This window comes from Pseudophryne corroboree, chromosome 2, assembly GCF_028390025.1.
Source record: "Pseudophryne corroboree isolate aPseCor3 chromosome 2, aPseCor3.hap2, whole genome shotgun sequence".
Lineage (NCBI taxonomy): Eukaryota > Metazoa > Chordata > Amphibia > Anura > Myobatrachidae > Pseudophryne > Pseudophryne corroboree.
The window spans coordinates 1,005,947,656-1,005,975,333 of NC_086445.1; the positions used below are offsets into that span (position 1 = coordinate 1,005,947,656).

At 44.4% G+C, this 27,678-nt stretch overlaps 1 protein-coding gene across 4 annotated transcripts in view; it reads right to left on the reverse strand.

Annotated features, from left to right (window-relative positions):
* ERG (ETS transcription factor ERG) overlaps positions 1-27,678 on the reverse strand; it is a 388,215-nt gene that overhangs the window by 40,213 nt on the left and 320,324 nt on the right. For 2 of the 4 annotated variants that reach the window (XM_063956574.1, XM_063956571.1), the window contains exons 1-2: positions 19,435-19,884; positions 7,602-7,819 (exon numbers count right to left, since the gene is read on the reverse strand). In XM_063956574.1, the coding sequence (XP_063812644.1) occupies positions 7,602-7,819; positions 19,435-19,479 (263 nt within the window). In that variant the 5' untranslated portion in view covers positions 19,480-19,884. Of the gene's footprint in view, positions 1-7,601; positions 7,820-19,434; positions 19,885-27,678 lie in introns of those variants that run through there. The other 2 variants (XM_063956572.1, XM_063956573.1) reach the window with 1 other exon arrangement.

The window sequence follows — 27,678 nt, forward strand, 5'->3', positions numbered from 1 at the left end:
ATGTGTGTCTAGAGCAGTGGTTCTCAATCTCTGTCCTCGGGACCCCACACAGCTCACGTTTTTCAGGTCACCCGGCAGGTGCACAGGTGTATTAATTACTCACTGACACATTTTAAAAGATCCACAGGTGGAGCTAATTATTTCACTTGCGATTCTGTGAGGCTCAGCAGGGGGGCAGGTAGTGACGTGACATGAGGGGGGGGCGGGCCAGAGGCAGACCGGGGCATAGTAGAGGTGGAATGGGGGCGTGGCTGCAGGATAGTGTCATGTAAGCCACGCCCCCACTGTGTAATGCCGCTCTATTACCGGCATTATACAGCAGGGGGCGTGGCTATGATGACGCGATTCAACAATCGCATCATCGCCTGCCCGGACCGCCCACTTTACTCGCTAAGTGGGCGGCCGGCAAGGGGGGACCCCTGAAATCGGGAGACTTGCCTGATCTTCCGGGGGGCCGGGAGGGTCACCCGATTTTCAGGAGCCTCCCGCCCATTCCGGAAGAGTAGGCAAGTATGCCTAAAGACCATGTCGATCAATAGTGCTCGACCTAATGACTGCCAACCTAAGTGAGGTCGATCTAAAGGCCGGATACGCAGGTTTTTAGCCTCCACTCACATAGAAATTACTTTTCAGCATATCTTGTGAATGTTGCGCCTTAAATTAGTAGCTGTGATTGGCACACGCCCAATCTTTCTGCTTTCTTTACAGCCACATCAAACCAGATGTGCAATGCCAAGGACAGGAATGGAACTGGATTCTCTGCTAAATAAAACTACCAAACCCAGATGAAAGCAGGAAAACATTCCTATTTAGGGCACCTTTTCCACTCCACTGTTTACCTTACAGCAGAGCAGAAACTTGCCCAAATAAACCCCTGGAACAGACTGCTGCTAGCCTGAGGCCATGGAGGATTCGGCCTGTGGAACGCGGCACATTTCTAGAAAGGGGAATAGACTTGTATTGACGTTACTTCCATTAACACATTCATTGCTGTGTAGTCATATGTTAAACAGTCTGTGAGTTACTGCTGTATGGTTTCTTCTTCTTTCAAGTTTTCTGTGTCACCTCATCCATTTTCATGCATTAATGTGTTTATTTTTTACTGTTTTTTTTGCATTGATGGCATTAATGAGAGTTACTGTAGAACATTCCATGATCTGGCAGAAACATGTTCACATTGTGATAATAGTATATGTCTTCTTAGAGCTCAAAATATTACTGTATAACAAATGTTATAATAAAATAAAAAATAAAAAAAAGTCCCCCATAAGTGGCTATTGCAGAGTAGTTTCTCCTAAGTCACTGTGATGAGCACTGCTAGACAAGGTAATGGGGAAAGGAACATGGTATACACAGGCATGCATGCTGAGTGTGACCTACAGTCACTGTGATGAGCACTGCTAGACAAGGTAATGATGAAAGGAACATGGTATACACAAGCATGCATGCTGAGTGTGACCTACAGTCACTGTGATGAGCAATGCTAGACAAGGTAATGAGGAAAGGAACATGGTATACACAAGCATGCATGCTGAGTGTGGTCTACAGTCAATGTGATGAGCACCGCTAGACAAGGTAATGAGGAAAGGAACATGGTATACACAGTCAGGCATGCTGAGTATGACATACAGTCACTGTGATGAGCACTGCTAGACAAGGTAATGAGGAAAGGAACATGGTATACACAGGCATGCATGCTGAGTGTGACCTACAGTCACTGTAATGAGCACTGCTAGACAAGGTAATGGGGAAAGGAACATGGTATACACAAGCATGCATGCTGAGTGTGGTCTACAGTCACTGTGATGAGCACTGCTAGACAAGGTACAGTAATGGGGAAAGGAACATGGTATACACAGGCATGCATGCTGAGTGTGACCTACAGTCACTGTGATGAGCACTAGACAATGCAATGAGGAAAGGAACATGGTATACACAGGCAGGCATGCTGAGTATGACCTACAGTCACTGTGATGAGCACTGCTAGATAAGGTAATGATGAAAGGAACATGGTATACACAGGCATGCATGCTGAGTGTGACCTACAGTCACTGTAATGAGCACTGCTAGACAAGGTCATGAGGAAAGGAACATGGTATATACAGGCATGCATGCTGAGTGTGATCTACAGTCACTGTGATGAGCACTGCTAGACAAGGCAATGAGGAAAGGAACATGGTATACACAGGCATGCATGCTGAGTGTGATCTACAGTCACTGTGATGAGCACTGCTAGACAAGGTAATGAGGAAAGGAACATGGTATACACAGGCATGCATGCTTAGTGTGATCTACAGTCACTGTGATGAGCACTGCGAGACAAGGTCATGAGGAAAGGAACATGGTATACACAGACATGCATGCTGAGTGTGGTCTACAGTCACTGTGATGAGCACTGCTAGACAAGGCAATGAGGAAAGGAACATGGTATATACAGGCATGCATGCTGAGTGTGATCTACAGTCACTGTGATGAGCGCTGCTAGACAAGGTCATGAGGAAAGGAACATGGTATACACAGGCATGCATGGTGAGTGTGACCTACAGTCACTGTGATGAGCACTGCTAGACGAGGTCATAAGGAAAGGAACATGGTATACACAGGCATGCATGCTGAGTGTGGGCTACAGTCACTGTGATGAGCACTAGACAAGGCAATGAGGAAAAGAACATGGTATACACAGGCATGCATGCTGAGTGTGACCTACAGTCACTGTGATGAGCACTGCTAGACAAGGCAATGAGGAAAGGAACATGGTATACACAGGCATGCATGCTGAGTGTGACCTACAGTCACTGTGATGAGCACTGCTAGACAAGGCAATGAGGAAAGGAACATGGTATACACAGGCATGCATGCTGAGTGTGACCTACAGTCACTGTGATGAGCACTGCTAGACAAGGTAATGAGGAAAGGAACATGGTATACACAGGCATGCATGCTGAGTGTGACCTACAGTCACTGTGATGAGCACTGCTAGACAAGGTGAAGATGAAGGGAACATGGTATACACAGGCATGCATGCTGAGTGTGGTCTACAGTCACTGTGATGAGCACTAGACAAGGCAATGATGAAAAGAACATGGTATACACAGGCAGGCATGCTGGGTGTGGTCTACAGTCACTGTAATGAGTACTGCTAGACAAGGTAATGAGGAAAGGAACATGGTATACACAGGCAGGCATGCTGAGTATGACCTACAGTCACTGTGATGAGCACTGCTAGACAAGGCAATGAGGAAAGGAACATGGTATACACAGGCAGGCATGCTGAGTATGACCTACAGTCACTGTGATGAGCACTGCTAGACAAGGTAATGAGAAAAGGAACATGGTATACACAGGCAGGCATGCTGAGTGTGGTCTACAGTCACTGTAAGGAGCACTGCTAGACAAGGCAATGAGGAAAGGAACATGGTATACACAGGCAGGCCTGCTGAGTATGGTCTACAATCACTGTGATGAGCACTGCTAGACAAGGCAATAAGGAAAGGAACATGGTATACACACACAGGCATGCTGAGTGTGGTCTACAGTCACTGTGATGAGCACTGCTAGACAAGGTAATGAGGAAAGGAACATGGTATACACAGGCAGGCATGCTGAGTATGACCTACAGTCACTGTAATGAGCACTGCTAGACAAGGCAATGAGGAAAGGAACATGGTATACACAGGCAGGCATGCTGAGTGTGGTCTACAGTCACTGTAATGAGCACTGCTAGACAAGGTAATGATGAAAGGAACATGGTATACACAGGCAGGCATGCTGAGTATGACCTACAGTCACTGTGATGAGCACTGCTAGACAAGGTAATGATGAAAGGAACATGGTATACACAGGCATGCATGCTGAGTGTGACCTACAGTCACTGTAATGAGCACTGCTAGACAAGGCAATGAGGAAAGGAACATGGTATACACAGGCAGGCATGCTGAGTGTGGTCTACAGTCACTGTAATGAGCACTGCTAGACAAGGTAATGATGAAAGGAACATGGTATACACAGGCAGGCATGCTGAGTATGACCTACAGTCACTGTGATGAGCACTGCTAGACAAGGTAATGATGAAAGGAACATGGTATACACAGGCATGCATGCTGAGTGTGACCTACAGTCACTGTAATGAGCACTGCTAGACAAGGCAATGAGGAAAGGAACATGGTATACACAGGCAGGCATGCTGAGTGTGGTCTACAGTCACTGTAATGAGCACTGCTAGACAAGGTAATGAGGAAAGGAACATGGTATATACAGTCAGGCATGCTGAGTGTGACCTACAGTCACTGTGATGAGCACTGCTAGACAAGGTAATGAGGAAAGGAACATGGTATACACAGGCATGCATGCTGAGTGTGACCTACAGTCACTGTAATGAGCACTGCTAGACAAGGTAATGGGGAAAGGAACATGGTATACACAAGCATGCATGCTGAGTGTGGTCTACAGTCACTGTGATGAGCACTGCTAGACAAGGTACAGTAATGGGGAAAGGAACATGGTATACACAGGCATGCATGCTGAGTGTGACCTACAGTCACTGTGATGAGCACTAGACAATGCAATGAGGAAAGGAACATGGTATACACAGGCAGGCATGCTGAGTATGACCTACAGTCACTGTGATGAGCACTGCTAGATAAGGTAATGATGAAAGGAACATGGTATACACAGGCATGCATGCTGAGTGTGACCTACAGTCACTGTAATGAGCACTGCTAGACAAGGTCATGAGGAAAGGAACATGGTATATACAGGCATGCATGCTGAGTGTGATCTACAGTCACTGTGATGAGCACTGCTAGACAAGGCAATGAGGAAAGGAACATGGTATACACAGGCATGCATGCTGAGTGTGATCTACAGTCACTGTGATGAGCACTGCTAGACAAGGTAATGAGGAAAGGAACATGGTATACACAGGCATGCATGCTTAGTGTGATCTACAGTCACTGTGATGAGCACTGCGAGACAAGGTCATGAGGAAAGGAACATGGTATACACAGACATGCATGCTGAGTGTGGTCTACAGTCACTGTGATGAGCACTGCTAGACAAGGCAATGAGGAAAGGAACATGGTATATACAGGCATGCATGCTGAGTGTGATCTACAGTCACTGTGATGAGCGCTGCTAGACAAGGTCATGAGGAAAGGAACATGGTATACACAGGCATGCATGGTGAGTGTGACCTACAGTCACTGTGATGAGCACTGCTAGACGAGGTCATAAGGAAAGGAACATGGTATACACAGGCATGCATGCTGAGTGTGGGCTACAGTCACTGTGATGAGCACTAGACAAGGCAATGAGGAAAAGAACATGGTATACACAGGCATGCATGCTGAGTGTGACCTACAGTCACTGTGATGAGCACTGCTAGACAAGGCAATGAGGAAAGGAACATGGTATACACAGGCATGCATGCTGAGTGTGACCTACAGTCACTGTGATGAGCACTGCTAGACAAGGCAATGAGGAAAGGAACATGGTATACACAGGCATGCATGCTGAGTGTGACCTACAGTCACTGTGATGAGCACTGCTAGACAAGGTAATGAGGAAAGGAACATGGTATACACAGGCATGCATGCTGAGTGTGACCTACAGTCACTGTGATGAGCACTGCTAGACAAGGTGAAGATGAAGGGAACATGGTATACACAGGCATGCATGCTGAGTGTGGTCTACAGTCACTGTGATGAGCACTAGACAAGGCAATGATGAAAAGAACATGGTATACACAGGCAGGCATGCTGGGTGTGGTCTACAGTCACTGTAATGAGTACTGCTAGACAAGGTAATGAGGAAAGGAACATGGTATACACAGGCAGGCATGCTGAGTATGACCTACAGTCACTGTGATGAGCACTGCTAGACAAGGCAATGAGGAAAGGAACATGGTATACACAGGCAGGCATGCTGAGTATGACCTACAGTCACTGTGATGAGCACTGCTAGACAAGGTAATGAGAAAAGGAACATGGTATACACAGGCAGGCATGCTGAGTGTGGTCTACAGTCACTGTAAGGAGCACTGCTAGACAAGGCAATGAGGAAAGGAACATGGTATACACAGGCAGGCCTGCTGAGTATGGTCTACAATCACTGTGATGAGCACTGCTAGACAAGGCAATAAGGAAAGGAACATGGTATACACACACAGGCATGCTGAGTGTGGTCTACAGTCACTGTGATGAGCACTGCTAGACAAGGTAATGAGGAAAGGAACATGGTATACACAGGCAGGCATGCTGAGTATGACCTACAGTCACTGTAATGAGCACTGCTAGACAAGGCAATGAGGAAAGGAACATGGTATACACAGGCAGGCATGCTGAGTGTGGTCTACAGTCACTGTAATGAGCACTGCTAGACAAGGTAATGATGAAAGGAACATGGTATACACAGGCAGGCATGCTGAGTATGACCTACAGTCACTGTGATGAGCACTGCTAGACAAGGTAATGATGAAAGGAACATGGTATACACAGGCATGCATGCTGAGTGTGACCTACAGTCACTGTAATGAGCACTGCTAGACAAGGCAATGAGGAAAGGAACATGGTATACACAGGCAGGCATGCTGAGTGTGGTCTACAGTCACTGTAATGAGCACTGCTAGACAAGGTAATGAGGAAAGGAACATGGTATACACAGGCATGCATGCTGAGTGTGGTCTACAGTCACTGTGATGAGCACTGCTAGACAAGGCAATGAGGAAAGGAACATGGTATATACAGTCAGGCATGCTGAGTGTGACCTACAGTCACTGTGATGAGCACTGCTAGACAAGGTAATGAGGAAAGGAACATGGTATACACAGGCATGCATGCTGAGTGTGACCTACAGTCACTGTGTTGAGCACTGCTAGACAAGGTAATGAGGAAAGGAACTTGGTATACACAGGCATGCATGCTGAGTGTGGTCTACAGTCACTGTGATGAGCACTGCTAGACACGGTGAAGATGAAGGGGACATTGTATACACAGACAGGCTTTGTGAGTGTTTCCTACTGTCACTGTGAAGAGCACTGCTAATGTACATAAGGTAACAGAGGGAAATGTAAGGAATGAGCTTATTTTTCATATATTAGTAGATTTAAGACATTGGAAAAAGAAAGAACATCCTAATCAATTACACACTAGGAGGCCAATTCAATTACATATGTACTTCCATCAGAACCACGTGCTTTCTGTAGCGGCACCGATTTCCGGACATTATAGTATGGAACTATTTTTTTTAAAAATGCAAGATTCCCTGTCTGAATCCCATGATGCATTAGCGTGTAATGTTGCTAATTGAATCGGCCCTTAATTACCAGGCAACAAGGGCAATAAGCCTGACACCTACTGTATATGTAAATCCTTCTCTGATTACTGTAATACAGTCATTGGAGTAACTGGTTCATTTAGATTAAAGATATTCTAAGGTTACCATTTTATTTTGGATCAGAAAATCCAATGTCTTATCAGTAATCAGTCCCCAATATATAATCCTAAAACCATCCACTGTGCCGCACCAGTGTTGTCAGCGATCTGGCAGAGCGGAAGCCTTGTGTTTCAGGCCCAGACGCTATAAAGTTGATCATTTGTTCTCACCTGGATCCATTCACCTGACTGGGGTTACATTCCATCTTGATGGTGACCCGGGATGGAGGTTGCGATAACCAGTCTTGCTGTGGAACACGTGGACTCATCTTCGAAGCTTGCCCATATTCACTGGAGGATGAAGCCGTCATCTCTACCTTGGTGAGGTGTGGCGTGCCGTAGGAGCACTCAAATAGCGACTGGTCTTCACTTACCACTGATAGCGCTTCCTGTAAACAAACATGGAGAATGATTTATAATGTCAGGAAACTGTCACAGTAAAGGGACATTTTATTTATGGATCTAGATAAGACAACGGCCAAGGAGCAAATGCAGGTTTCTTGGGATCCTGGCCATGACACACATTGGTGGGAATATACTTACTATAGACTGAGGATAAGATGTAAACCACAATTAAAAAGGAACGTTACAATTTGTTTTTCATATGCGCCAATATAAATATTACTGATTTTCTGCTGCCTTCTGGTAGTACAAATATAAATTAACTTGCTTTTAAGCTTTTGAACTGGAGAATTTAGCTGACGTATATCGTGAGCGTGTGAAAAGATCTTATTCTGCCCCTCCTTCCCCTATCTGTATAATGGAACTTGTCAGCAAATTACAAATAATGTTATTTTGTTTGCTTTTTAGAAACAATAAATCATCTCGATAAGATTAAGGGGCATATGTATAAAAGAAAATCGCCAAAGTGCCGCAACTGATTTCAGTGTACATTGCAGCGGGGATAATTTTTTACGTGATTATCCCTGCTATGTACTATCTGTAACTCGCAGGGACTGCGGTAGCGATAACCGCTGTCCCTGCAAGCAGGGCCGGATTAAGGCTGATGGGGGCCTTGGGGCAACAAAGTTACTGGGGCCCTTGCTAGTAAAAGTGATGGCAAACCCTAAGCACCACCCGTGTACCATGACACACACACTACCTGGACGCTGCAGCAAGGACAGCGCGCCGCAGCAGCACACCTGGCCAGCTTGGCGTCATTGTATCACGGGATTTCACTGTACTATCCCTCGAGGCTGACTCCTGTAGACAATAGGAGCTCCTTGGTGGCCACTGTTAATGAGAAGCTGAACCGCCCGGGGGGGACGGACTACTCTACTTGGCACAGCAGTGTGTGGGGGCCCCTAAGAAAACCACCCCTGCCGCCCCTCCTTTAATCTGGCCCGGCCTGCAAGTTACATTCGGGGATTTAACATTTTTCAAAAAGACTCCTCATGGGAAACTGACACTCCGCATGAGTACAGACGGATGGAGGCTGCAGGAGAGGGATCTCTGGCGAATATGCTTCCATCCAAAGGCATAAACTGGTTTACACCATCTGAGGAAGGCGCAAATCAACAGTATCAATCTCTGAAAAGCAAATGGGATGAAAATATAAAAAATGACTGGTCCTTTGGCAATACATGGGCTATACTGTATATACCTCGACTCTCCATCTCTGCACTCTGCAACTCCCCTGCATGCCAATGTTTGCTCCTCTGCAAACCTCTTTTCCCATAAAGCTACCAGCTCTGGCAGAAGTCTAGGCACACTACAGCAAATTGTGGTGCATGTCATTACCAAGAGAATTTGCACCTTTGTCTTTTTGCACTGAGTAAAGTTAGCCCTGTACAGTTAAAAAGTGGTACCCAAAACATCCTAAAGCATCTCTTCGTACAGTAAACCAGGGGGCCGAATAGGGATCCCCCAATTTTTTATGTAGAGCCAAGAGTCTTCTTGCACTCCAGCTTTTGACTTTGACAGGCTAATAGGGGTATTCAATTAATACGAAAAGATTGCACTAATTCGACACAGAGTATTCAATTGCGGGCGAATTGTTTTCGCACGTTTTCTCATCCATTTTCACCTATGCCATTCCACTTTTTTTTTTTTGTCGAATCGGTCTGGGTGAAAAAATGGCCGTAAATGCCTGCAAATTCGCCAAAACATGTGTATCAACACCATATTTGCCGATGCACGTGGTTTTTGCCAGTGCCGGATTTTTAGACCAGTCGAAAAAAACGGCACAACCATTGAATAGTTCAAATGTAAATTCATCCTAAAAATGGGCAAAAAACTGCACTAATTGAATACCCCCCAAGTGACTAATTGTGAGCTGCAAAGGATCTATGCACACGCAGCGGCTGTAGTGCGCATACACAACTGTTCACTATGCGATTGCATCCTGGAAGGATGTGATAGTATAGTGATTGACATGCAACAGGCATCCGGGAGTAGCGATGTGGCGTTGGGGAGGAGAAAACGCGGGCATGTCACGGCCGTTTTGGGGGGCGGCCAATGATGTCGCCTGCGTTTCTTGCGACTGGAAACATGGTGGTGGTACCCTGCTTTCAGTCTCGTTGTGCAACTCAGGATAAAGCCCTACGTTGGAGAGGATGTGCAGAATTTCACGTGATTCGCGCAAAACAGTCATTACATTTAAAGCACTAATTAGTTTCTAGGCAAGACCAGGTTGGGTTTTCCCTTTAAACTAATTGCCACTTTTAATCTAGTGACTTTCTCAATGGAATTGTGCAGGCTACCTCAAGTCGCAGGCTATTACATCTGGCCCAATGACTGAAGTTTTCTTCAATAGAATATGTTAAAAAAGAAAAAAAATAACCCACCGTAACCAAAATTTTACTTCAAATCTCTTCAGTCGTGGCAAAGTCTTGTGAGTATTTTTTATCCACATATAAGAGACTTTATGAACCTTTGGTGGCCATTAAAGATTTCTTGCCTCAGATTTCAAACATTAATCTATTGAGAATACAATTTTCTTGTGTTTTTTCTTTTAATGTAACCAGACTACTTCAAGTTGCAAATGGCTGGATTTGTGAGGTGTATGGAGAATAATTGGCAACTAATTACAAGCACTACTTATGGAGTAAGAGAGAGCCAGGCAGCTAATGACTTGGTAGAAGTTTAAGTGGATTTGAATATACGGAGATTCTCAATGTTGCAGCCTGTTGTCACACAACACTTATAAACCGCAAGCTTGCAAATGATGACACAGTTTTGTGTATTGTGGTTAGTTCCAAGGTTTACTAACTTCCGCCATCTGATTCATCCTCCTCAGCAATATTATTTTGTTATTTAATTGCTTATTTGCACAAGAGTACGAGAAAAGTGCTACATGCAGTGTTGTTACATAGGCTACAATAACACAGTACTGTGACAGACTGAAACACTGCGTGTGTACTGTATACACTACTGGTAATAAATAATATGAGATGTTATAATTACCCCTGAACAACCTAGGCTGAGAGATCTGGAAATAACTGTGTTATAAAACAAGAAATAAGAAAGAAAAAAACTAAATAAGAAAAAAAATGTCGGTGCTAGTGTACTGTCTCGGAGACACTTAATGGGGGAGATGTACTAAGCCTGAAAAGTGATAAATATCACTGTGATAAAGCACCAGCCAATCGGCTCCTAACTGCCATGTCACAGGCTGTGTTTGAAAAATGACGATTGGCTGGTGCTTTATCACAGTGATATTTATCACTTTTCAAGCTTAGTACATCTGGCCCAATAAAACCACACACATCAATATTGGTGGGCTAATATTAATCAATTACATCTGCTTCCTGGACTGCGGCTGCTTAAAATGAGTTGCTGAGTCTCAATAGATATAGAGAGGAAAAAGGGGATTTAAAGAAGCGCCATTCAAAGAGCAAAAGTGCAATTAATTAAAAAGTATTTTAATGAATCATATAACATGTATATCAATATGCAAGAATTGACAATAAAAACATTCACAATATACATAAAACAACCCCCAGCTGGAAATATATATAATTAACGTACTAAAAGAGGCATACAGCTCCTGCTCCTAGGGGGTCATTCCGATTTGATCGCACGCTAGCTGTTTTTAGCAGCCGTGCAAACGCATAGTCCCCGGCCAGGGGGGAGTGTATTTTCTCTTTGCAAGTATGCGATCGCCTGTGCAGCCGAGCTCTGCAAAAACATTTTGTTCAGTTTCAGAGTAGCTCTGAACTTACTCAGCCGCTGCGATCACTACAGTCTTCTTGGTGCCTGAATTGACGTCACACACCCGCCCTCCAAACGCCCGGACACGCCTGCGTTTTCCCTACCACTCCCAGAAAACGGTCAGTTGACACCCATAAATGCCCTCTTCCTGTCAATCTCCTTGCGATCGGCCGTACAAATGGATTCTTTGTTAAATCCATAGCTCAGCAATGATCCGCATTGTACCCGTACGATGCGTGTGCGCAGTAGAGACCTGATCGCAGTGCAGCGAAAATCGGCAGCGTGCGATCAACTCGGAATGACCCCCCTAACCCCAACAGTGCTATATACCTGGATCTTCTACAAATGACAGGTGAGGGGGAAAATTTGTATGGAGCCTTTGAAGTATTAAATTATACATCAGAAATTTTATGGAAGTGCTTGCTGCACTTGGACTAATTAACACATTACACCTAATGCAAAGGAGTCCGCTGTACGAAGCCATATTAATCATGGCAATCTGGATGCAGTGTTGTTTGATATCAACCTTGGAAATGTTATTTTATTTGAAATAAGAGCGCTTTTTCACCAACAGCTGTTGAGAGAATATTTGTCTATATATTTACCACCAACCAAAGATATTTACCAACAAATTGACTGTTTGGTCTTTGGACATTAATTATATATGTTTCCAGCTGGGGGTTGTTTTATGTATATTGTGAATGTTTTTATTGTGAATGCTTGCATATTGATATACATGTTATATGATTCATTAAAATACTTTTTAATTAATTGCACTTTTACCCTATGGAATGGATGGCGCTTCTTTAAATCCCCTTCTTTCATGTTATAAAACAAACTGTTTAGGAACACGACATTGGTGGTCATTCCGAGTTGATCGCTCGCTAGCAGTTTTTAGCAGCCATGCAAACACTATGCCGCCTCCCACTGGGAGTGTTGTTTAGCTTAGCAGAAGTGCGAACGAAAGGATCGCAGAGCGGCGACAAAGTTTTTTCGTGCAGTTTTAGAGTAGCTCAAAACCTACTCAGCGCCTGCGATCACTTCAGACTGTTCAGTTTCTGTTTTCACGTCACAAACACGCCCTGCGTTCGCCCAGCCACGCCTGTGTTTTTCCTGGCACGCCTGCGTTTTTACGAACACTCCCTGAAAACGGTCAGTTGACACCCAGAAACGCCAACTTCATGTCAATCACTCTGGGGCAAGCAGTGAGACTGAAAAGCATCGCTAGACCCTGTGTGAAACTACATAGTTTCTTGTAATAGTACGTCGCACGTGTGCATTGCGCCGCATACGCATGCGCAGAAGTGCCGGTTTTTGCCTCATCGCTGCACAGCGAACGAATGCAGCTAGCGATCAACTCGGAATGACCCCCATTATGCAAGGTTGTACCGAGCACCGGATTTGCAATGCTGCCCCCTAGGCAGAAGTTCTTGGGATAAGTGAATTGTTATTTCCATTTCAGTCACCGGAGAGTGGACACTTCCTGAGTCCTTGTGGTAACATGTGCTGAATGGGTCAATATGAACATGTACAGTACATAGTCACACAACATACATGTAATACATAATGACTACGACCTGTACCCTAATATAAAACTAATTACATCCTTCAGATGTGCACCAACCAAACTGCAGCTTCAGACTAAAACCAACACTTATCAACAAAATTGATAGTACAAGAAAAAGGGGGAAAATTATGAAATGTAAATAAAAAAGGGTTTTATTCCGAATGGGATGCAAAGTGACTTCTGTGAGTGAAGCCACAGAATGCAGATTTACTACTTGATGCTAATGCAGATAACATACAGCTATTGTACCTGTGCAATGAACCTTAGCGGCAGGGAAGCCATCAGGGGGGAACTGTGAGGACTGGTGTACCAGCAGAGCCGGCCTTAGGCATAGGCAAACTAGGCAAATGCCTAGGGCATTTGGTATGCTTAGGGGCACCAGCAGCTTCTGCTGATTAAAATGATATGCGGCATGCCTATATTCTGTGTGTGACTGTGGCTGTATCTGCATACAAAATGCTTTATTGCGTGTATTCCTGGAAATCACTGTAATGTAGCATTTCGTATGCAGATACAGCCGCAGTCGCACACAGAATATAGGCATGCTGCATATCATTTTAAACAGCAGAAGCTGCTTGTGCATCCTAGCCATATAGTAATGCAAATAATATGCATTTTCATAAACAAAAGGTGCCCGACGTTAGCTGAGCTGCCAGCTGACTCATGCCAGGCATCTCCTGCAGAACTAGCGGCGGTGCTTGGGGGCACCAGCCAAAATCTTGCCTAGGGCATCATATTGGTTAGGGCCGGCTCTGCGTACCAGGCCCTTATAGAGAGGGGGACCCTCATATATGGGATAGCAAGGATGGCCCAAAATATCCAAGTTATGACTGTGGTCACTTTCCGCTTGTGGGTTTGCCTTCATTTGTGCATTTTCACCCTTAGTAAATAGTTATTGTACACAGTATATATACACACAATATAAACCCATACTTGCCTAACTCATTCAGAATTTGGGGGATTTTTCTCATACTCCCAGGTGAGTAGCTCACCCTCCTACATCCTGAGTGGGGCTTTGATAAATCCCTGTGCCGTCGAAGCTTTGCTCCCCTATGCGCAATGTGGCATCACCATAGCTCCGCCCCCCCCCCACCCTCATGGTGAATCACTATACCCCCCCCTCACTTTCCCCTTGGTCCATAGAGATCTAAAGGGTCAGAAAATATGTATAAACAAGTTCTTTACAGAGAAATGCTCCTCATGCAGATAAATCAGGATAATACAATTGTACACAATGAGTATTTCATAATCTAGGGGTCTATGTAATAAGCCTTGGAGAGAGATTAAGTGAATAGAGATAAACTACCAACCAACCAGCTCCTAAGTGTCATTTTTCAAACATAGTTAAGCAGTTAGGAATCGATTGATTGGTGCTTTATCTCAGGGCCGTAACTACGTGTGTGCTAGTGGGCCTGGCACACAGCGCAGTTGCCCTGAGGGCGCACGGCCAGCGGCATGTAATGAGTCAAATTGACTCATTACATGCCGCCTCTGAAGTCTGCGCCGTGCGCCGCACTGGGGAGGAGAGCTGCAGCGCCGGGCAGCGGAGAAGGAGGAGGAGGGAGGGGGACTGGAGCCGCAGCAGCGCTATTTCATTGGTAGTAAGCGCCGCTGCAGCAGCCCCCTCTCCTTCCGTATTGGTTGCCCGGTGCTGCTGTGGATGCTGGGATGCGTTTCCTCCATCCCAGCATCCACAGCAGCGCCGCGCAGCCAATACGGAAGGAGAGGGGACAGCTGCAGCGGCGCTTACTACCAATGAAATAGCGCTGCTGCGGCTCCAGTCCCCCTCCCTCCTTCTCCTTCTCACCTGCCTGCACCGAGGGAGCTGCACGAGGAGCCTGACTGCCAGCGGGGAGATGGTAAGTATCTCTCTCTCTCGGACACCGTCTGCCATAATGTGTAAAAAGGGGGCCTGGCTGCCGCAATGTGTAAAAAGGGGGACTGGCTGCCGTAATGTGTAAAAAGGGGGACTAGCTGCCGTAATGTCACTGTGTAAAAAGGGGGATGGCTGCCGTAAAGTGTAAAAAGGGGGACTGCCTGCCGCAATGTGTAAAAAGGGGGACTGGCTGCCGTAATGTGTAAAAAGGGGGACTGGCTGCCGCAATATGTAAAAAGGGGGACACCATCTGCCGAAATTTGAAAAAAGGGGGCCTGGCTGATGCAATGTGTAAAAAGGGGGACTGGCTGCCGCAATGTGTATAAAGGGGGACACCGTCTGCCGTAATGTGTAAAAACAGGGACGCTGTCTGCTGTAATGTGTAAAAGGGGACGCTGTCTGCCGTAATGTTAAAAAAGAGGACGCTGTCTGCCGTAATGTGTAAAAAAGGGGGACGCTGTCTGCCGTAATGTGTAAAAAAGAGGACGCTGTCTGCCGTAATGTGTATAAAAGAGGACGCTGTCTGCCGTAATGTGTAAAAAGGGAGACTGTCTGCTGTAATGTGTAAAAAGGGGGACTGTCTGCTGTAATGTGTAAAAAGGGGGACGCTGTCTGCTGTAATGTATAAAAGGGGCTCTACCTGGTGTAGTGGCTCTACTGTGCAGCGTAATTTGAATAATGGAGACTACTGTGCACCGTAGTTTGAATTGCTATTATTTTGTGGCCACTCCCCTTCCTCCATGAAGCCACGCCACCATATATATTTTTCACGCGCACTGCCCCTATCTTTCATGGGGGGGGGCAATGTTGTTTCTTGCACACAGCGCTAAAATGCCTAGTTACGGCACTGCTTTATCTCCATCCACTTTATCTCACTCCAAGGTTTAGTACATACAGTAGACCTTACTTCCCAAGAATTTCCCTTTTAACCTATAACTAACGAGGTAACAAATGTCCACAGTTCCCACGGAAGCGGCTGGCTAAGAAGGTTACCTGTTCCGCACAAATAAGCAAGGATACAGTACGTGAACCCAGATTAAAGTTCAGTGCTAGAAAGCAGGAAATAAGGAGAAACAAAAGGAAATGTACATAATGTGAATGTCATTATAATTCACAAGTGGTGTTTGTATAAACTCCTGTAAGCAATAACTGTATAAACATGTCACTGAGGAATGGGGATGTCATTTTAGTATTCCTTGACCTATGTGTGTGCCAATCCAAACATAACAGCAACCGTGGGGGAGGTGTATCAATCAGTGAAAAGAGAGTAGAAGTGGAGCAGTTGCCCATAGCAACCAATGAACTTCTACCTTCCATTTTACAGAATGTACTTGATAAAAGCGGGTTCACTATGGTATGCCGGCAGTCGGGCTCCCGGCGACCAGCATACCGGCGCCGGGAGACCGACCGCCGGCTTACCGACAGTGTGGCGAGCGCAAATGAGCCCCTTGCGGGCTCGCTGCGCTCGCCACGCTATGGGCACGGTGCCACGCTATTTTATTCTCCCTCCAGGGGGGTCGTGGACCCCCACGAGGGAGAATAAGTGTCGGTATGCCGGCTGTCGGTATGCCGGCTGTCGGGATCCCGGCGCCGGTATACTGTGCACCGGGATCCCGTCAGTCGGCATACTGAAGACCACCCGATAAAAGCAACCTCAAAGTTGCTTTTAGTTGCTATGGGCAACTTCTCCACTGGCCTACTTCTCCACCCTTTTCAGTGCCCCTCTGATGCCTGTACACAGCAGAGGTACAAGAGCTACTTTTTTTCCCTTCAACCAATCAGGCACCAGTAACAGCTCATTTACATACAGGCTGCATTATCGTGAATAATGGTTTTGGTGCCTCAGTGACATCACTGATTTCTAGAGAGTTGATTGGCTGCGTTCTCAATGAATATTGGTTCAGCCCACAAATTGGCTGCCTCACTGGGATTTTTGTAGATAAACAGAAAGTGGTTGCTAGGAGCAGACGGATGGAGTGGGTCCATTCCATGTACAGTAGGGCCAGTTGAATAATGAGATTTCAATTTGAGGCAATGGGATTATTTGTTAAAGGTGTGGAGAGGGCACATTTTCAGAGGCGCTTCCTGCAAAAGATCTTGATCAGGATTCCCTTATAAAGTGGTAGAGGGTTGGACTTTTTATGTGATACATTTACAGTGCATCTACATAGAGTAGTACAGTAGATTATATAAAGGGAGATATATTGAAGCTTGGAGATAAAATGGAGAGAGATAAAGTAGTGACCAATCAGCCTCTGCCATTTTACTGGTCATGGGGTTGATGCAGTGAAAGGAGAGGAGAAGTGGACCAGTGAAGTTGCCTATTGCAATCAATCAGCTTTGAGGTAACATTTATCAAGCACATTTAAAAAATGATAGGCCAAAGCTGATTGGGTGCTGTGGGAAACTTCACTCTTTTTCCTGTTTGAAAGATCAACCCAGTGTTTGAAAAATGGCAGTTGGGAGCTGATTGCTTTTTTCTCTCTCTCTCTCTAAGGGGCTTATGTAATAGCCTGAAAGCTGCACTCTATGAGGAAATTCCAGTGAGTCTGCCCATATTTTTAAAGCAGCAATGTAGAAGGAAAAACAGGGTTAGTTTTGCCTTTTAATTGAATACGGGCAGTCTTGCTGGAATTTCCACAGAGTGTGCAGATCGCAGGCTATAACATAAGCCCCCAAGGCTTGATAAATCTCACCCATAGTGCATGAGACATGGTATAAATATTTATTTATATAGTCTGCCCATTATTGCAGCATTGGGCTCTGGTGCAGTCAAATTGCCATATCCCTGGTGGCTAGGAGATTGCATATCGTTCATTCACAGATTTCAGACTAAAGGGCCCTAGACACTAAGCGATAATGATGGACGATATGAACGATATCGTTCAAAAATGAACGATAAATCATTCATATCGTTCAGTGTGGATGCATCAACAATAAACGATGCACGTCCCGGCAGTCATTCATCGTTGGTCGATCATCGTTTATACCTACAAGCCAAGTTGGACGATATCGATGTAATGTAATGTCGTATCATCCAAATTGACCAGAAAAATTGTTCAGTGTGTATGTAAAAAATTGTTCATGAAAAACTGACCAAAGATAATATCGTTGGTCGTCAAAATCGTCCAAATCGCCAAGTGTGTAAGGCCCTTTACATTGGAAGTTAATTACAAATCAGACAACTAAATGATACAATTCAGCCTTCTTCCTCTAGATTCACAAGTTGTTTAATGCTGGACCCAACAGACAGGCAATGTCACGTTCCCACTAAGATAATGGTCATTTATTAATGACAGTCGGTCGAGTACATCAGCGCTACACACATTCTAAGTGGACACTAGTGTGCATAGGGAAAGCACCCCCTCCCCGCTCACTAGTTTTGCCATATATCAAACAAAATATTAGAATTCAAAAATGTATCTTTTAATGCTGTGTGCTCATCAAAATACACAGCAGATCCACATTGCCAATGCAGCAATTTTCTTAAACACAATCTGTGTTGCTATATTATTAGCAGTAGTATTATTATTATTATTTAAAAATTATGACTTTTATTTAAAATGAATTAAACATACTGTGCTTGAAACATTAAATATTATATTATGGATTTTTATGAAGACATTCACGCTGAATTACATTTATAAACTGAGCATATGGCAGATGGGATCACCATCTCATTTATACAGGCAAGTCACAATTATATATATATATATATATATATATATATATATATATATATATATATAATACTGCCTTTCCCTTACATCTACAGTATTTACCAAACACACTCCTCAATAGCTTTGCATCCTGCAAATAAAAGGAAAAAAGGAAAATGACAGGATGCTTCGTTATGGAGAGGAACAAGAGAGATTGTTTGCAAACAAAAATTCATTCTAGAATTACACGCCGGATAAGTTGTTTCAAAAAAACAGGAACTAGAACATATTCTCAAGATCCTAAATTATTTACTCATTCGTTCATGGAAGTCTTTCCTTTATTGATGTTACCAGCTAACGTACTGAAAATGTGAAATATATTATATATGCTGATAATATGACAGAGATTACTACTATACAGTAGATGTGGTTTCACAAGAGCATTTCCTGCCATGGTAAAAGTCTACATGATGAAATGATAGGAGTGTGTCAGCCAGAGAGGACTCACAAGTCATAGTTATCTTTTACTGTACACTTATACTGCTGGCTCTATATACAGTACATCCAGTCACTGTTCAGTATGTAGCAAGGGGGGACACACTATTACTATCCAATCTCCGTAACGGTGGTGGCTCAATTCAATGGACCACAACGGTATTGAAATATAAGGGAGGGTCACAGCTTAGAGGTAAAACGCCCATGAGTATTATAAAATGATGCTACAGCACATAGGAAATAATGAGAACTTACATGGGAATAGTCTTCATACACTGGGATGAACTGTGTTTGTAACATCTTTCCAGGTTTAACGACAACCAAATTCTCATAGTTTTCTTTGAACCCTTTCAGTAAAAGTGTCCATCCAGACTGTGTATATTTTAAAGACGCGGAGCAATAAAGTCCAGTAACAGTGTCTAGTAACCCATGGCCATATTAATATCCCAAGGCATTGTCCAAAGTCAAGAAACCTACTTCTCCTGAAGGTCCTCTTCGACAAGCAGAACGTGGGTGAAGAAACTGGCTGGTTACATGGGTTAGGATCCTTCCAGGCTTCAGTGTTTTATATTGTACGATAGACACCAGACAGCAGCGACTGTTTCTGCTAGGGGCACCGATCTGTGCTCATACCTTCTGGAGGTTTTGTGTCTATTGTATGAAGAGGATATTGTGAAACTCCATAGGGATGTGTGTATGTCCTAGTGATTGACGCATCCAGTTCTGGAGTGAGGGGTTTGTTTAATCTTAGGCACAACATCTCAACTTCCTGTTTTACTTCCTCTGGCCTCTCCGCTACAGTCGCTAAGACATTCGTGTCAAGGGTGTTAATATAATGTTTTAGATGACAACTAGAGGGGTACATGCAAGAAACCCGTGTACAAAATCGTGTATGGGTCAAATCCCCAGTATCACAAATATTGCAACGTGCAATGTTTGCGCATACTGTAGTGTCTATTGATGTGGACACAATATGAGCACCTATATAACTATTATATAGGTACAGTGAATCAGAAATAAAGTGCAAAATACAGCAGTGAGATCTGTTGGGTGGGAGCAAAGTTGGTGCTTGGAATGAATGACTAGGTGTGTCAGGACACCATTAGTGCATTCGGATGATGACATCATACATGGTCAGCTGCGGGTATCATCCAACTATTTACTGTTTATCTCAACTGACCTATAACCTAATACATCCCCACCAGATATCTCTGTCCACATTGGTGTCTTTGTTTGGAGAACAATGCAGTCGCAACCAGTCATGGGCGTAACTATAGTGGGTACAAGGGGTGTTACTGCTTTGGGGTGCAGAGGCTTAGGGGGCCTGCACCCAGGTTAAAAAGTTGACCAGCCTGAATTGTGTGACATTATATTTTCATTGAAAGGAATGTGTAGTGGATGTTATAATGGTAGGGAGGCACTGTACTTTGAACTAAAGGCCACTATAATGTGTAATAATCTGGTCTTCTCATCTTAATGTAGAGGGCACTATAATGTTACATAATATGAACTGGAGCACTGTAACGTGGCAAAGTTTGACCTGGAGGGCACTGTAATGTGGCACAGTATCAACAGGGGAGCATTGTTATGTGGAATAACATGAACTGGGAACACTGTATGTTATAATGTGAATTGGGGATACTGTGTGGCATAATGTGTACTGGCAGCCTTACAGTGTGACATCATGTAAACTAGGGAACTATGATGGTTCATAAAATAAACTAGGGCACTACTGGTATCCGGATGATAGGTGGACAGTCAAAAAGTCTACAGTCAATAGGCTGACACCATATGGTCGACATGGTCAAAATTTTGACAGGTTTGATTGTCCAACATGACAGGTTACCATAACACAACATATGGTCAACATGAGTTTTTAGGATTTTGTTTGCTTTTTTATTCAACTTTTTCCTATGTGGATTACTGTTGAGAATGGTAACCTGTGCCGAGTGCACTGGTAGCGGAGCGAGGCGCCTTGCCCGCAGCATGCAAGCAAAATGAGCCATGCGAGGGGACGGGGTAAACTATGGGGGTTTCATGTGCTGAAACCTACAATTTTGACACCCCAGAAAACCTTGTGTCGATCGTTTCATGTGTCGACCATTTCAGCATTGACCTTTTGATTGTGTCGACCTTTTTACAAGGCAACCTTGTGCATGTCGACTATTTGGAGTCAACCTTTTTACTGTCTGCCTTTTGTGTTTTGGGTTGGTCATGTCAGCTGCAGAGAGGGATAAATGTCCCCCTCTGAGGAGCATAGTATTTGTTTACATTTTGTAGGGGCGTGGCCACACCTCACAGATTTGGCCACACCTCCTCACCAGTACCCAGGCCCTTGTTAGCTCTCCATGGCCCTGTCTGGAGCCTTCCTAATCTCTGTTGAATAAGTATTCACTTTAAAACCAGGCACAGCTAGACAAATCCATAGTTACAATGTTAGAGTAACTGTGTAGTTTAATATAAAGATGAACTGTCACAACTGCACACTCATTGCCTACCTCTGTGGCAAAACAGACTAAGGATTTGATATGGTGGATAAAATGGCTGCCTTCAAAGGTACACCGGTAGGGTGTGGATTAAAGATCAATAGTGTCTAGATAGTCAACAGGTCAACACTAAATGTTCGACAGTCAATAGGTCAACAGGGTCAAAAGGTTGGCAGTTAATTGGTCGGCGGGGTCAAAAGGTTGACATGCAAATGGTAGATACAGAAAAGGTCAACCCTTTTATTTTGTGTTATTTTAACCCTAACCCTAAACCGCCCCCTAGTGCCTAACCCTAACTCTAACCATGTGTCTGCTTTTTTTGTGTCGACCATTTGCACGTTGCTCTTTTGACCCTGTCGACTCACGTCCATGGTGATCGTTTAACTGTTGACCTTTTGACCCTGTTGACCTATTGACTGTTTATCTATTGACTGTCTATCTTCCACCCAGATACACACAGATACAAACCGATAAAATGGCTGCCTCCACTTGGAGCAGGAGGCGAGGACTTTTTAAATTCAACCTCATTTAAAAGACAATTAAACACATCGGGATAAATGTACTAAGGTGGGAGGTTTTTTTTAGAACTGGTGATGTTGCTCATAGCAATCAATCAGATTCTACTCAACATTTATCTAGCTGCTTCTAGAAGATAATAAATAGAATCCGATTGGTTTCTATGAGCAACATCACCAGTTCCAAAAAACTCCCACCTTAGGAAACTTACCCCGTCAAGTCTACTCAGCTGAGAGTGAACATTTCAGCAGAACTGATCCTACACAGTGATGTACTTGTCTTTATTGCAAGTATTGTAATAGTCCTTTTTAACACGTTTAACGTACATGGCAGCTTGACTGTTATTTACTGCAGGATGCTCGGATAATGGTTTTCACATTGAGGTGAAATCTCCCGTCTGGCTGCACTTGCACATTTTAACATTAGCCAACTGGAACGGAACAACAAAGTCTAGCATGGAAAGTTCTCGTCTAACTTGTGGTCATAGGGAGGTTGGCATATTCTAAAATAATATTTTGTGCTTTATTTTCTCACTGTATTTTTTTTTTTACTGGCTCATAGTTAGCATCAATGAGATAATTGACATATTATATTGCCACATACAAGAAAATAATCATGTTACCTCTTGATGTAGAGCTATGGTTTTGTTTATTGCTATAGAGTAACAGCATGTGGTTTTACTTAGTACGAAATGTCTTGCGAAGCGCAGAGGATTTCATTGCACCTATTCTTCTAAATATGGATCAGGACTTTGTGGTCTGATCCATTACATGACCAGACATCTTGGAAAAGCTCTCATACGACTACCCTGGATAGGAAAATATCCACTTCATACAACGGCATATTTTAGAGGCATGGACACAAAATGATGCGTGTCCTTTTTATTCTGGATTTGGGTGTAGGTAGCTCCTGCCAGTTGCTTGGTAGTTGCCGTTGCCGAGTTCTCTTTTAGGGGTGATGTATCAAACCTGCCAAAGAAAACAGCCAGAGATGCTGGACATAGCAGCCAATCAGCTTGCAGCTATCATTTCTCTGGTACATTCTATAAAATGAGAGCTAGAATCTGATTGGGTTGATAAAGGCAACATCTTTACTTGTCCTGTTTAGAAGGTTTGATAAATCTCCCATCTCCTCTGACTATATGAGAGTAATTGGGAATACAGTCAGTGGCAGATGTGGCAATGTATGTTACCCACTATGGGGTAGATTTGCTAAGCTTTGGAGAGTGATAAAGAGGAAAGTGATAACCTACCAACCAATCAACTCCTGTCATTTTTCAAACACAGCCTGTGACACAGCAGTTAGGAGCTGATTGGCTGGTACTTTATCTCGCTCCACTTTATAACTCTCCAAAGCTTATTACAGCTGCCCCTATGGGCGGGATGTATTAAAGGTGAAAATGCAGCCAAAATTCAGAAAATGTGTTTTCTGAGTTTTGCTGCATTCCCATATGTACCATGTTCCGGAATGTAATACATTTGAGAGCTTGGACCCGGTGTGTAACATCAACCTTACTGGGAGAGCTGTCCTTTGCAATACTAATCGCACTTCTAGGTACATACCGGCGTTATAAACATCGGCAAGTGCCCGATAAGTGGCGGGATGTGTTGCATTGTGGATCTGATGCACACTACGACCCGCCCTATGTATTTCTGTAACGGGTTCACTACGGGTGGCCGGCGGTCGGGCTCCCGGCGACCAGCATCCCGGCGCCGGGAGCCCGACCGCCGGCTTATCGACAGCTTGGCGAGCGCAAATGAGCCCCTTGCGGGCTCGCTGCGCTCGCCACGCTACGGGCACGGTGGCGCGCTACGCGCGCCACACTATTTTATTCTCCCTCTATGGGGGTCGTGGACCCCCACGAGGGAAAATAATTGTCGGTATGCCGGCTGTCGGGCTCCCGGCGCCGGTATACTGAGCGCCGGGAGCCCGACCGCCGGCAAACAGAAGACCACCCTTCTGTAACTATCCCAAGCTAGCACGTACTGTACATGCTAAAGTTGCAGGGGTAATGCCAAGGTTATCACAGCACAGTACATACCCCCCAACTGTCCCGAATCCAGTGGGAAAGTTCCACTATTTGGACACTGTCTCTCCTGCAGTGTCCCGCGGGTGGGGGGGGGGGGGGGGGGAGGTTGGGGGCAGTTGGGGAGGATTTGATCACCCTCTGCTCTGCAAAGCAGCCGGTGATCTCTACTTAGGCGCACGGCATCTATTCAGTGCTGGGAGATGAGCAGGGGGCTGCCCAGCTGCTCCAGGAGCGCTTTGAACGCCCCCAAAATGCCGGACCACGAGTCAGTGCCGTGAGGCCACGCCCACTCAGATGAGGCCACACCCACTTCACTGAGGCCACACCCCTTTTCCACATCGCAACTCCATAGACATAAAAGTTGTGAGGTATGCACAATACCACATTAACGGTGGGTCCATCTGTAGTCTAGACAGGTCTAGAGATGGCCATCAGTGGGTTAACCATTATTGGCACCACTGATGGTTAACAGCGATTGTAAGGAGAACCATCGATGGTTTCACCCAACGATCATTAGCCATGCTCTACTATTCACAGCAGACCAATCAGAGGTGGGGGCGGAGTTTCATGGGTCCCGTTGAGGGGCAGGGTTAGGTTCCGTGTCCCAATGTCAAGGAGAAAAAAAAACGACTGATGGCCTTCCCTAGGCAGATCTTTATTAATTTAAGTCAGTTTAGGGATAGCAATAGTAGTGGATGGTTTTGGTATACTATACTATATACGGCCCCTGGTTTGTGCTCACAGGTAACTTTTAAACTGCATAGTAACAACTAAATGCTGTAAATCATCAGGGAGGAATAACAATAGTAAATCTACAATTTTATTATGAACTGTGATATGTGACTGAAAAAAAAAAAAAAGAGCGGAGTTCCCCTTTAACTGTTGGTTCCATTGACATTAGAGACAAATCTATTTCCAATGTCCTTCGCCTGCCTGCCCCATATGTTAAATAAATCCTTGCTATGCAATTATAGGGTAAAATAAATAAGTGTCCATTGTCTGAGTGTTTTCTTTAAACAAAGCCCAGTGCTCGCATGCCATTCCCATATCTCCTACACCATGCTCAGCTTCCTAGAGGAACAACAGGAAAACAAAGTGCAAACTCAGAATAACTGTGTCCACAGAACAATACAGGCCGTCTGGCGAGTGCCAGGGGACCCGATGAACAGAGGAAGTAGTAAACTCGGGAGATTGGCTGGAGGAAGGTTTTGTTACTGGCCTCAGCAAATCACAGTAATGTGCGAGATCAAGGTCTAAGCTGGAGGTTATCAGAAGAAATGTGGAAATAAACGCTAAGTCGACGTAACAATATCGTGTTTACCATCTTATAGTAAATCTATCATCAAAACACATTGTTTATAAAGTGAACTTTGTCAGATATTCAATTAGAGAACGGCACGATCCGTTCTGCTCCTAAATAATCCAACATTTCTTCTTCCAGTCTTATTCAAATGATATTCTCAGTGGTATTTACTATTTCATGAATGATCTACTATATATACACAGTTTAAGGGGAAATGTTTCAAACCTTGGAAAGAGATGAAGTGGAGAGAGATAAAGTACAAACCAATCCGCTCCTAACTGTAATTTTTCAAACACAGGGGGAGATTTATCAAAACTTGGAGTGAGATAAAGTACCAACCAATCAGTTCTTAAATGCTATTTTTCAAACACAGCCTGTCAAATGACAGAAGCTGATTTGTTGGTACTTTTTCTCTCTCCATTTAATCTCTCTCCAAGCTTTGAAAAATCTCCCCCACAGCTTGTAAAATGGCAGTTAATAGCTGCAAATCCAATCTGCCAGTGTCTGCAAGCCGTCCTCGATCCAATCCACTGGTGTCACTTTCCCAGCGCCTGTGGTTAGCGTAGCCGGGAAGATGAGAGTGGGTGAGTGCTGCAGGAGGGTCCCCAGCGATACACTTCGCCTGCAGCATCCACTCTTTAGGACCTTCTCCTACCCTGCTGGAACCAAGATCGGAGGTGAGGACAGGCTGACAGTGGAGGGGACTGAAGGCAGAGACATTGGAGAGGGATCTGAAAAGATCCCTTTCCTGCACAAGCTGCAGTGTAAGCGGCAGCTTGTGAACACATTCTGGAACTGTACTCCATCTCAGACTCGCATACATTAACACTATCGAGTTCCAGAAAAAGGCTTTTTTGGAACTTGATGATTTACATAATTTCCACGTCCCCATACTACAGTATGGGGACTGTGGAAATTATTATGGGAGAATTGCAACCAGGAGATATGAGTGATATCTCCTGTGTTATATAAGGTTAATGAATGGCACTGACACTGAATTTCCACAAATGTATGTGGAAATGTTAATTTTAACCTGCAATTGTAGAAATTAAGTGATGATGAATAGACCCCAATGTGAGAATATGTCACAGTTATTTGTATCAGGAATCATTATTCAAATCTTGTACAGTCACTGTACTTAGCAACAGCATCTAGCACGTCCTTCCTGATACAGACGCTTTTTGTGTCCTATACCAGTGGTTCCCAAACTGTGTGCCGTGGCTCCCTGGGGTGCCTCGGGACACTTGCAGGGGTGCCCTGGGTTGGTGGTCCAGCACCAATTAAAATTATTCATGGTCAATATAATAGGCAAAACCAGTGCTGGTGGCTGCCAGTCATAAAATATGTGGCCAAACAGAAGCAAATCTTGTCCCTCACCACACAACTGACCCTAAGGATAACATATAAACGCGATCTACTTAATGTAATATTTCTTTCTAAATTTCTCAATAAGAAATTTTTGGCCTAGGGTTGCCGTGAACAAAAATTCTGATACTCTAGGGCGCCGTGATTCAAAAAAGTTTGGAAACCACTGTCCTATGCTTCCATGTTAACGGGTCCATTAAATGTGCACATTTCAAGTTCTCGACCCAAAGTGTCACATCATCCCCATACATTAGTATGGGGACACCGTCATTATACTGTTCATTTTTCATTGACTGTGGGTGCTAACACCACCTACAGATGATGCCCGCTCCGTCCTATAGGAAGAGAGTCCGGACCATACTTGCCTACTTTAAAAAAAAAAAAGCATTTCAGGGAGAGTGTGGAAGGAACACGTTAAAGTGCGGACGTGTACTGCTACATCTGAGAGACGTGGTATAAAATGACTCCATATACTGTAAGTGGCCACGAGAAACCTTATTTAAAATGCATGTAGCCATAGGCATCATTGTGCCTTATACCCAATGCAGGGAAGTGGCGCTGATGATCACATTTGATTGTATGTATCTCTGATTTCTTTTGTTTTCCCAAGAATATAACAGCTGCATAATGGGGATAAAGTGCAATCAGGGAGATTGATGGACTATTCAGGGAGTCAGGGAGATTGTTACTATTTCAGGGAGTCTCCTGCAGAACGAGGGAGAGTAGGCAACTATGGTCTGGACCCATTTGGACCAGAGGTGTTTTAAGAGAGGAGGAGGCCCGTGTTCAGCCTCCTCCGT